An 11,897-nucleotide genomic window follows, 5' to 3' on the forward strand; every position below is an offset into this window, starting at 1 on the left:
AATTAAAAATAAGGGAAAATCATTGTATTCATCATAACACCCCTTCAATTGTTTGAGATAGAAAATTTAATTCAAATTATTGAAGCAAAAATATGATTTATTGATTTATGTAATGAAAAAGCCCATGGTATACAGTTTCAGGCACAGTTGGATTTAGGGGCACATAGACTCTCACCAAGATTCACTTTCTTTTCATTTCTCATCTCTTCTTTCATTGTGTTAGCTCCATTCTCAGGAAGATAGGGTCTCTCTTCTCAGTGGCAAGATAGCTGCTAGTGATTCTAAGCTCATATTCTGCTTTCACTATTCTCCACTCAAAAAAAAAAATGGCCCCCACCCCACTCCCAGCCCCAAAAGTACCCTGATTATGTCTCACAGGCTCAGATTGAGTCATTTTCTATCCAACATGAATCTCTGTATCCATGAAGAAGAAATATACCTACAGGTCTACCCATAGGCAGTGGACTGAGCCAGCTCTGAATCAGTTGATAGCTGGGCAGAATGATTCTCTACGGGGATTCAGGGCAAAAGGGTACAGGGAAGGCAAAAACCACAACCTTTTTTTATGCTCTACTTTTGGAAGAGATGATGACACAGGTCAAAAACAAGAGAGAAGCAATAACTACGGGAGTAGGGATGCACTTTTTGCTGGAAGCTGTGAAAACAAAAAAAAAAACATAAAAAGAGTCAAAGATGTTTTAGGTAGCAGAGATTTTTTTAAAAAACCACCTCATTTCTCCTTTGGTTCACTTTAAACTTCAAAAATTCCTAACAAAAATATTTGAAGCTAGCACTTTTAAAAAAATTAATTTATTTTTTATACAGCAGTCTCTTATTAGTTATCTATTTTATACATATTAGTGTATACATGTCAATCCCAGTCTCCCAGTTCATCCCACCTGCCCCGTCACTTTCCCCTCTTGGTGTCCATATGTTTGTTCTTTACATCTGTGTCTGTATTTCTGCCTTGCAAACCAGTTCATCTGTACCATTTTTCTAGATTCCACATATATGCTTTAATGTATGATATTTGTTTTTCTCTTTCTGACTTACTTCACTCTGTATGACAGTCTCTAGGTCCATCCGTGTCTCTACAAATGACCCAATTTCATTCTTTTTTATGGCTGAGTAATATTCCATTGTATATATGTGCCACATCTTCTTTATCCATTCCTCTGTCGATGGGCATTTAGGTTGCTTCCATGTCCTGGCTATTGTAAATAGTGTGAAGCTAGCCACTCTTAAAAAAATATTCTCTCTTAGAGTTCTCTAAATGACAGCTTGCTTATTTTGCAGATGATAAAACAGGTATCAAGAGGTTAAGAGGTGTACCTCAGGGTACCCAGCAAGTTGGGGGTAGAGATCTCCGGATTTCCCATCTTTATCATCATCAGCAGCAGAATTATTACCATTACCATCATCCCCATCTTAATTATCACCATCTTTATCACCATTATGAAAGTGAACATTGATTAAAGGCTTATTCTGTGCTGGGATCATTTTAAGCACTTGCTATAAATTAACTCATTTAATCCACACAAAAACTATGAGGCATTTATCCTCATTATCCTCATTTTTTAGTTAATAAAACTGTGACACAGAGATGTGAAGAAACTTGTCAAACATCACGCATCTAGTAAGTAGTGTAGTCAGCCATCAAACTTAGGCAGTCTGGCTCAACTCTGTATTTTTAACCACTGTATTATCTCTCCATATATCGCATGTACATTCATCAAATTTTTTTTATTACAAGGTGAGCAAAAACAATTCATGCAGTCCTGTTTGGGGTATGTGTGTGTGTGTGTGTGTGTGTGTGTGTGTATACTGCCTACACATACACACTCTTCATGGGAAAGGTTAGCAGCCACTAAGATGTGGCTGATGGAAGAAACACTGAAATATAAAAAATTATTGTCAGGTGTAACTACTAACTGGGAGTACAATGGGATAAGGATATAGAATGAGATGGAAGATGTAAACCTTCAAAAAAATGGTCTAGGGCTTCCCTAGTGGTGCAGTGGTTAGGAGTCTGCCTGCCAATGCAGGGGACACGGGTTCAAGCCCTGGTCCAGGAGGATCCCACGTGCCGCGGAGCAGCTAAGCTCGTGCGCCACGGCGGCTGAGCCTGCGCTCTAGAGCCCACGAACCACAACTACTGAGCCTGCGTGCCTAGAGCCTGTGCTCCACCATAAGAGAAGCCACTGCAATGAGAAGCTTGTGCACCGCGGTGAGGAGTAACCCCTGCTCGCCACAACTAGAGAGGGCCCATGTGCAGCAATGAAGACCCAATGCAGCCAAAAATAAAATAAATAAAATAAATAAAATAAATAAATAAAATTTGAAAAATGCTCTAAAGAGTGGAATCTCCTTTTCAACCAGCCTTGCTGATTATTTAGCATAGAAAAGACATTTGAAGTAGAAAATCATTCAACTCTGTGATTGCCTCAATTGTTTGATGACCATATTGTTTGATAGGATGATCAGATGATGGGGAAATACTTTTCCATTACTTCCACATAATATATAAGATCCCTTGAGTTTCCTGGAATTTCTATTTGGAAAATTACCAACAGTAATTTTCAAAACCCCTCTTTTCTTAGATAAGAAAAATTAATAATGCATACTTATTTCTAAGCTTTTGTCAAAGTTTGTGTTAAAATTGTATTATCTGAATTCTCACAGGGACCTAGGAACAATCAATACCACTTTAGCAGGTCACTCCTTAGAATGATTCTCAAGCATTTTCTGTTTTGTTTTCTCTTCATTGAGGCTAGAGATCACAAGGACCTCTAACCCCACCCTTTCTCACTTTTTCATAGGATAAGATTCTACTGAAGAGTTGTCTGCAACTGATTGACAAGGAAACAATATATTATATTATAATCATTATAATATAATGATTTGAGGGTGTGATTGGCTTTAGTATTGAAGTTCTACCCCTAGATGCTTGACTGTGATCATTTTTGTTACTTTCACTGGGCCTCAGTTTTCTCATCTGTAAAACGAGAGCACCTCCAGGGTTTTGGAAATACTATGGTCACCACCACTACTCTTCACTTTGCTTCACTGTGATTATGCTAATGTCCAAGTAAGAGACAAACATAGAGACATTACTATGTGGTAATCATACTCATCCTTCAAAACCACCTCTTAAGCACCCTTCATAATGACTAGGATATTAAAAATAGCTTATTTTAATTTTATTTTCTCAGGTTAAAGTAACTTTTCTTTCCTAACTCTCTTGATACTCTTTCTCTACCTCTCATACGGTCATTATCATTTCTACCTCACATTATTATTATTATTATTACTTTCACACAGGCAGACAATATATTTAGGAGAATAAATGAAAAAAATCTGTGACTTAAATTAATTACAATCTACAAACTTTCTCATTTCAGAACAACTCACAGTAACTTTACTTTTGTATCTGTCTTTACTTTTCTTCTAGACTCTTCAATGCTTTTTATTCCTTCTGTCCCTAGGACAGTACTTTTCAGATTGGAGGCTGTGATTCTATTAATGGTTTGTGACATCAGTTCAGTAGGTCATGGCCATCAATCTTTAATAATGTAATAAAATAGGTTAAGATACAAAACACTAGTTAAATGCATGTGAAAAGATCAACTATTATCTTGTTATATATACATTGGTGTGAACATATTTGTATATTTATATGAATGTGAAGGGTGTTTATAATGTCAATAGTCAGAGTCACAGAAGATTGAAACCAATTGTAAGTTCTCAATAACATTTTTGAATGGCAAAATAAATCTCCTGAAAGTGACCTACAGAGAAAATTGTCCTGGACTTTTTGTCAGAAAAAATGGGAAACGGTCTCACTTTTGTTATTTATAACCTGCTTGAATAATCTTACAAAAACCATTTAACCTTTCTAATCCTCAGTGTTCACATCATTATAGGGGGGTCAATAGCCCAAAGTACAGGTAGTTGTAAGAATTAAACAGATAATGTGTGTGAAAGCCTTTTGTAAACTAAATTTCTATAAAAATACCATTTGATTGGTGTATTATAACATGAATTTGGTCACCTCTGCCTTATGTATACAGTCTGGGGAGAAATGCATAATTATTATGCCTTTTATCTCATGAAGTCTGAATCTGTGTGTTAGATTGTTCAGAAATGCATATTCAATCTCTTGAAAAAAAGCAAAAAAAAAAAAAAGGTAAAAGTGACATGCAGTATATCTAGTTAATCTTATTTGGTGGTAAATGTTATCTATAACCTCTTTCTGTCAATATTTAGAGTGATGAGTGTTATTCTTTTAGAATATTGTCTATGGGACTTCCCTGGCGGTGCAGTGGTTAAGACTCCGTGCTTCCACTGAAGGGGTCCAGGGTCCGATTCCTGGTGGGGGAACTAAGATCCTGCAAGCCACATGGCATGGCCAAAAAAAAAATGTATTTCTTCCGTCTCTTCCTTTCTTTCTATTCTAACTGTCAATATTACTGAAGTAGACATTTGTGTCATTAAACTGTTATCCCAGCTCCATGTGCAAAGTACTTTCCCAGAATTTTTCAATTGTGTTTGAGAGGGTGGGTAACAAGTGCTATCACAACATTCCCTCCAGGCAAGTGTTGCCCCCATATTATAAATGAAGAAACAGGCTCAGAGTTGTCATTTGCACAAGGCCACAGAGCTACTAACATATGCCCAGCTCTCACTGGTTCCACCATCTCTGCTCTACCCATCATGCCCTGTGGTCTCCAGATTCATCCAATTACTCATTCTTTCATCCATTCATCTGAGACAGACACGCTACTTCGAGGTAAGCGTGATGCCACAAATTGGGAAAATTACTTTGGGATAATTGAAGCCCAGAGTAAAAGAAAATAGGAAACAGTAAGTTAATAAAATAAAGACTTATAATGGTAATAGTAATAGTAGCTAAAGAGTTTTGATTACTTACTTACATGTGTCACATACGGTTCTAAGACCTTTTGCATGCGTTCCTTCGTTTTCTCTTCACCGGAATCTTACAAGGTAAGTTTTATTTTTAAAAATTATTCCCATTTTACATATAAAGAAACTGAGGCACAGAGAGGCTAAGCCATTTGCCTGTATTCTCACTGCTAGTAACTGGCAAGATTAACATGCAAAACCACACTGACTACAAACAATTGACTACATTTTTTTCTAGAAGCATGCTTAAGAATTTTAATTATGTGAAACATTTTTGCAAATAAACCCCTCTTCTTTGTGAATCCAATGATACAGAACAGAGCATGTATTTGTGTGTCTACAGATTTTTGGCACAGATTATTTCGCTGAAAGAAGCAACATTTAAGGACAAATAACTAACATAACATATTTTGAGTTTTCCACTGGGCCTGAAAACATGTTTCTATGGTAACGAGTATAGGTCATGTGAGGGGTGAGAGAAGAATTAGAAGAAAAAGCTATTAGTTTAGAATGTCTTAAACAATTTTTCTTTTGCCAACTCACTCCCGTCACTGTGTTACGCTACCAATTTGACCTCTTGACTCTTTGAAGGCCACAGATTCCTAGGAACTCTTTGAACTTGAGAACTTCAGTTACAACTTAATGGAAGCAATTTTGAAATACATTGAAAGACTGGGGAAGCTCTGCTCTTTAATCTACTGTCTCTCCATTGGGAGAACTGCCGTGTCCCTGGCTGACCTATTTTAAATGCCTTCATGTTGTTTTTCACATATTGCGTCTGTCAGATTAAAAGGGAACCGGAGAGGAAACATAAGTCACTGGCTCATAGGGACTTCTGGGGACATAGAATAGTTTGTGGCTTCTGCTGGTGAAAAATCGAAAGGAGAAGAAACAGTTTCCTGAGAGGATTCCAGTTTCATGAGAAATTAGATTCTGTGAATTCCCCGGGCTGAGGTTAATGGTTAGTCCAGGTGATCAGTCAGAAGTCAAGTGGGCAACAGCAGCCATCTAGAAAAACAGGGCTGGGGAGACCACTGACCTTACTCCCTCCCAGTGAAGGACTCTCAGATAAGAAAAACAAGCCACCTCCCTTCTCCCATTGTTCATGTTTGCATCAATCTAATACTGCTCCAGGATGTTGGAATAAGCAGAGTGTTACTTATCAGTTAATGGAAATGACTGTCTCTGGCCTTACAGATAGGCCAGAGTGAGCAGGACCTTGACCTCAGTGTGGATGCCAGTTTGAGGACATTTGCAACACTGCAGCCCTGATGTGTTGAGAAAGGCTGACAGGCTGAATTATTAACAGCAGCAGTGACGATGGAGCAGAGGAAGATTCGGGAATATTTCAAAGGTAGACCCTGTAGCTGGGTTGCAGTTGACTTTGAGTGTAAACGAATGCACATGTGGATAAGGACAGTCTTCCTCTTTCTGAATCAAACAGGGTACAGCATTTTCTACCGAATTTGCACAGCATTTGCTCTGTCAAACGACTGTGGCTGGCAACATACAAAGATAAAATGGAATCAGCTACATGTTTTTCTAAAAAGAGACTAACACATATTTTTATTGTGATAACTCTAATTTCTCCTGCTTTGGTTAATTTTTCACAATATCATCAAGGCTGTTGCTACAATACTGGTCTGATTGATACTCCATTCCTTACAGACTTCTAATGGTTTCTCACTACTAATAGCATGAAGTTTGAAAGTCCTTGGCATGGAATACAAGAGTTTTTTTAAAACAATCTGGCCCCATCAGAACTCTCCAGCCCCTGTCAGTGTCCTACTCCCTTTCTACTCTTGGCCTCTTCCTCTGTCTTACACACCCTACATTCCAGCCATCCAGAATTTCAAAATTTCCCTGAAGATACCAGGCTGTTTGAAATCTCTGTGATTCAGTGTATGCTTTTTCTGCTTGAAATGACTTTTTCTCTCTTTTTTCACTGAAAACCCCCATTCCTACTTCAAGTCCCACGTGGTCTCCTATTGTGAAGCCTTCTCACTTTCCCCAGAGAGAACGAGCATCTTCCTTCACCAAGCAACCATAACCATTGCTTAAACATCTGGTGTATACTTAGTGCTTTTGTGTGTAGACATTTGTTCATATTTCCACTTCTCATTAGACTAAAAATCCTCCTAGGATAGTAATTTTGTTTTATTCATTTTGTATCGCCTGGGTCCTCCTATCCCAGTTCCTGGAACAGAGAAGACGGTTAATAGATAGGAGTGGATGAATAAATCACACCTCCTGCTTTATTTTTAGCACTTCTTGTTCATGAAATGACCACGACAAAAAATGAGCTTGAGGGAGAAGGTAAAATGCTATGTTTTATGCACTACCTTTTCCAGTACAAATATTTACTCTCTGTCTAGAATGCCCCGTATATCTGTGCCATTGCAAAGCACATTTCCCTACAGGTAGTTGAGGAGAAAGAAGAGAAGAGAAACCAAGAAACAAGGTGAGTTTTCTCTAATCTGCCAATTCCACCATTACTGAAGGCCAATATCCATGTTTTTGGCCTTTTTCCCCCAAGCTCACTCAGAAAAACTACTTTTATGAAAGAATAGTGATGTAGAAAACAAATTTATGGTTACCAGGAGGGAAAATGAGGGGAGGGATAAATTGGGAGATTGGGATTGATGTATACACCCTACTATATATAAAATAGATAACTAATAAGGACCTACTGTATAGCACAGGGAACTCTACTCAATACTCTCTAGCGACCTATATAGGAAAAGAATCTAAAAAAGAGTGGATATATGTATATGCATAACTGATTCACTTTGCTGTACACCTGAAATGAACACAACATTGTAAATCAACTATACTCCAATAAAAATTTAAAAAAGAAAAAAAATTAAAATAAATAAATAAATATTTCTTTGACAAGATTAAAAAACAAATGGTGGCCTGCAATCCTGGTAAGAGTGGATTCAATTTGGATCAATAACAATACCTTTTAGCAGCTGACAGTTATATATGCTCTGGGTCCCAGTTGACTGCAATTGCAACCAAGTTCCTCTTGGGTGGTAGCTCGTATTTACAACTTCAAACAGCTCATAGGGAGGGACCAGGACCTCCTTCTTGAGAGAGAAGTCTTGTACAGGTGCCCCCAGGCAGGTCAATATGGTAAATAGAGTGTGGTTCCCAAACTTCTGTGCCTCTTCTCTCAGGAGAGAGGTGGAGAGGAATTGACCAAAGCGAACGGTGGCACCCATGGGGGCTTCCAAGGAAACGCCCTTCACCTCATGGTGCACCTCATAACACAGAGAGTCATTCCTTGTGACAATCTCTTTCCTCAGCAGCTGGATTGCCGTGGTCAGGTAGTAGTGTAGATATTTGAAATGGAATGAATGTATATATTGCTGGGGAGACCCAGCAGCACTGGCCATGGCTCTGGAGAAGTCTGAACAAACACTGTCGTTCGATGAATAAACCAAGATGGCCACAGCATGCGCAATAGCCATGTTCTCAGGGAGAGCTTTTCCTTGTCTCAACCAGGTTAAGTGTGCACGTTGCCAGACCCTGTGGTAATTCCTACGAGATTCTACTTCTTTTGTAAAATAATCCCCTTGAATCAGGTCCTCCATGACTTGTTGGCTGCAGCCTTGGTACTGATCATCAAAGGAACGTGGTGCCAAGTCAAAGTCAATTTTAACGGCGACCTATAAGGAAAGAAAAATCTTGATTTTAATTTTTCAAATTCGATGGTGAATCTTGTTGACCTGAAGTAAATAGAGGGCCAGGTATTTCTCCAGCAAAGGTAGATCTATTCAGGATCAGCAGAGAGTTGCAATTCAGGTTCTGTGACTGCGGTGAGCCATGTACAAGTCCCTACAGGGCAAGGGAAGAAGAATGCTTTCATAGAGAAGAAAAGGAAGATGGGAGGGTATAGGAAACAAAGAGTTCATGGCTTTACATTCGTCCAGTCCTTGCCAGGAAAGAAGAGGTGTTTTTCTTCTTCCTGTTGGACTCTGCTATGTCGCAGGGCATGAGAGCTCCCCTTTCTGGTCTCCCGACTCTATTTAATTGAGGTTTCTGTTTTTTAAATTTTTATGGTGTGGTAGCAGATTTGCTACACTGTATAAGACCAAGTTGTCTGCTCAAAATCAGTATGTAACCATTACACTGATCCAGTCCTTCCTGTATCTGTGACCCATGCTAGATGTTGAATTTGGTTTGACAAATATTAATGAAAGCATAAAAAAACCTCATCTTCCCACGGAGGAAGTAACCCTTTTTGTATCAGTGAAAAGTCTTTTTGCATATTGAGTATTTTGAAGAAAAAATTAATAATCAAAGTTTAATTATACTAGCTGTTTCCTCTCCTAAACCCTTCACATTCGCACATTGGGTGTTGTAAGTAATACCTCTTTTATGAATACCTAAAACCTATATTAAGTCTTTGGCTTTGATTTAAGAAAAGACTTAAGTGATGAGTAATGTCGGGTTCTCCAAGGGGGCCCCCAGTAAATGACAACTCTCTCCTCTGCTCAGGACTTGAACTATGAAGGCTAAAATATAATTTTTACTACTGAGTGAGAACATGTTGGAGCACCCATCTTTAGGTCTGACGGCTGGTGGGCTTGTTAAGGGTAAACCCCAGAACGAGCTGACTTGCCCACTTAGCTGCAGGCAGTATTGGATTGCAACCTGTCCAGGTGAGATTCTTGCCATGGGAGGAACACAGAACTCATGCCTTTTGCCATTGGGTTAATTCCCAGGAGGAAGAAGAGCAAATACAGCATATCCAGTTACTCTTCCTGACGTTACCAGTCAAGTAACCTCTGTCCACCTCCAGGGGAGCGATGTGAGGAAAGGGTTGGACAGAGGTCAGTGGGGTTCCTGGTAAAGTCCTTCTTCTTAGAAACCAGGAGTGGGAAAAAGACATTTTCTCATGGGTAGCCAATGGAATATTACTTATTGATACCCAGTGCATATTAAATCAAAGTTAGAGATTTGAAGACAAGTTCATTAAGTATCATCCGTCCATAATTGAGAGCCATATTTTTCAGTTATCTAAATTTCAAGGTGTTTCCTTCTTGGCAAAGAAATGATGCTTTCCTAATAAAGAGTACTTACTAAGGAACATATTAAGAGATAAAATTCCATCCAGTGAATGTCAACAGTGTTGTAGCTGGAACTCAAAAGCATACCATTTGGTATTTTTACTATGTTATTTATGGTGAGAAGTCATCTAGTTGTGAGTAAACTGGAACAAAATTTTAAGACTGCTTAAGTGATTTTAACCGATAATTCTTTATAGCAGATTTTCAAATAGTTCTACAGAATCTATTTAAGCCAAAACAAAATAAAAAATATCTTCTATCAAACCTTGTAAACTCCAAAACTTTAATCTATTACTAGATATCAAATGGGTATTCTGTTTTCTTTCTTTCTTTCTTTCTTTCTTTCTTTTTAAATTGAGAGTTATGTTTTATTCAGTGGGAATTTTTAGGATTTCAAGCCCGGGAGATGGCATCTCAAGTAACCCCGAGAGAACTGCTCTGAGGAGGTGAGTGGGGAGCTAGGATATATAGGAGTTTTGTAACAAAGGGCAGGTACTCGGAACATCAAAAGATTACTGTTAATTAAAGAAGACCAGACATTAAAATGAAGGAATTTAGTGCTTTTCTATGTATGGGAAGATGCAAGAGTCTGGGCTCACTGAAACTGTTTTCTCTTAACATTAGGTTATTTTTCATTATATAGAACTTTATAATGCCTCTTTTGAGTTGATCCATATGATACAGGATAAAGCCAAATAGACTTGGTTGATTTTGCATTATTTGTCCTACAGAAGCAACGTTTTACTTAAACTTTATGGAGAATCAAGAAAAAAATGCTATGCCTCTAGCTTCTGTGATGCCAAATCTGTAAACTGTAAAGCACTCCACAATTTTTAATAATCGTTTTCAACCCTCTTTGCCAGCATTATTTGTTAGTTAAAATGTCTAAGTGAAATTGCATCCCAAGGGACTAAAGGTCATCTAAAGGTTGCACCAGGAGAATGCTCCATTGGAGCCCTGGTCATAAAGAGATCACCTCCTCCATGGTAACTCACCGTGGGTCTCTGCAGACTTGAGCACAGCAGCAGGAGAGGAAGTTGCCCTCTTAGGAGCCAGATTCTCACCTCAGGGGCTGCAGTATTTGGGAGAAGACTCCTCCTGCATCTTTTGGTCAAAGGGCAGCATTTGTTGGTGTTAAAAGCACTTTTTCGTCCTTGCAGCTTCATCCTGAAATCAGTTCTCAGGGTGCTCCTTTGGGGTTTCCTTGGGATGAGTCTCAGCAAGAACCTTCCTCGCCTATGTCTATGTTGAGACTTCTGTTGACCACCACCAACTAGCAGTTTCCAAGGGAAGAAATCAACTTCAACTCACTTGCAAAGCTGAAATCTCTGTTGAATAGCCAGACTTGTGCACCAAATAAGGGATTCTGAAGTGAACTCAAATTAGTTTCCAACTTAAAAAAATCCCGATCTAGTCTCTATGCAGGGAAATTCCAAAGTCTTGTTAAGGGTCTGGCTCACCAGCTTAGCCTTAACTTTCTTAAGAAAGCAGGAAGGAGCTTCCTTGGTGGCACAGTGGTTAAGAATCCACCTGCCAATGCAGGGGACACGGGATCGAGACCTGGTCAGGGAAGATCTCACATGCCGCAGAGCAACAAATCTCCTGCACCACTACTGAAGCCCCACGCCTAGAGTCCGTGCGCACCGCAACAATGAGTAGCCCCTGCTCTCCGCAACTGGAGGAAACCCACATGCAACAACGAAGACTCAAGGCAGCCAAAAATGAATGAATAAATAAATAAAAGATAAAAAAGGCAGCAGGAAAAGGCATGCACTGTATGGTGTCTGGGGCCAAGTGGTTTTATCTTGAGCTGCAGCCTTTGAGTGATATGATTGGCTCGTGCAGGTCCCTTGGAAGATGTCACCTCAAGGTGGGCCTATGTTGGGCTCATCTGGTACT

At 39.1% G+C, this 11,897-nt stretch overlaps 1 protein-coding gene across 1 annotated transcript; it reads right to left on the bottom strand.

The window, feature by feature from the left end:
- Window positions 1-563: 563 nt before the first annotated feature.
- ART4 (ADP-ribosyltransferase 4 (inactive) (Dombrock blood group)) lies at window positions 564-11,164 on the bottom strand. Its single transcript, XM_060113381.1, has 3 exons — window positions 10,994-11,164; window positions 7,886-8,594; window positions 564-655 (listed from the first exon to the last, which is right to left on the bottom strand). Exons 1-3 carry the CDS (start codon window positions 11,162-11,164, stop codon window positions 564-566), a joined length of 972 nt encoding a protein of 323 aa, XP_059969364.1.
- Between the last annotated feature and the right edge of the window lie 733 nt (window positions 11,165-11,897).

The sequence above is a fragment of the Mesoplodon densirostris genome, chromosome 11 (assembly GCF_025265405.1).
Source record: "Mesoplodon densirostris isolate mMesDen1 chromosome 11, mMesDen1 primary haplotype, whole genome shotgun sequence".
NCBI lineage: Eukaryota > Metazoa > Chordata > Mammalia > Artiodactyla > Ziphiidae > Mesoplodon > Mesoplodon densirostris.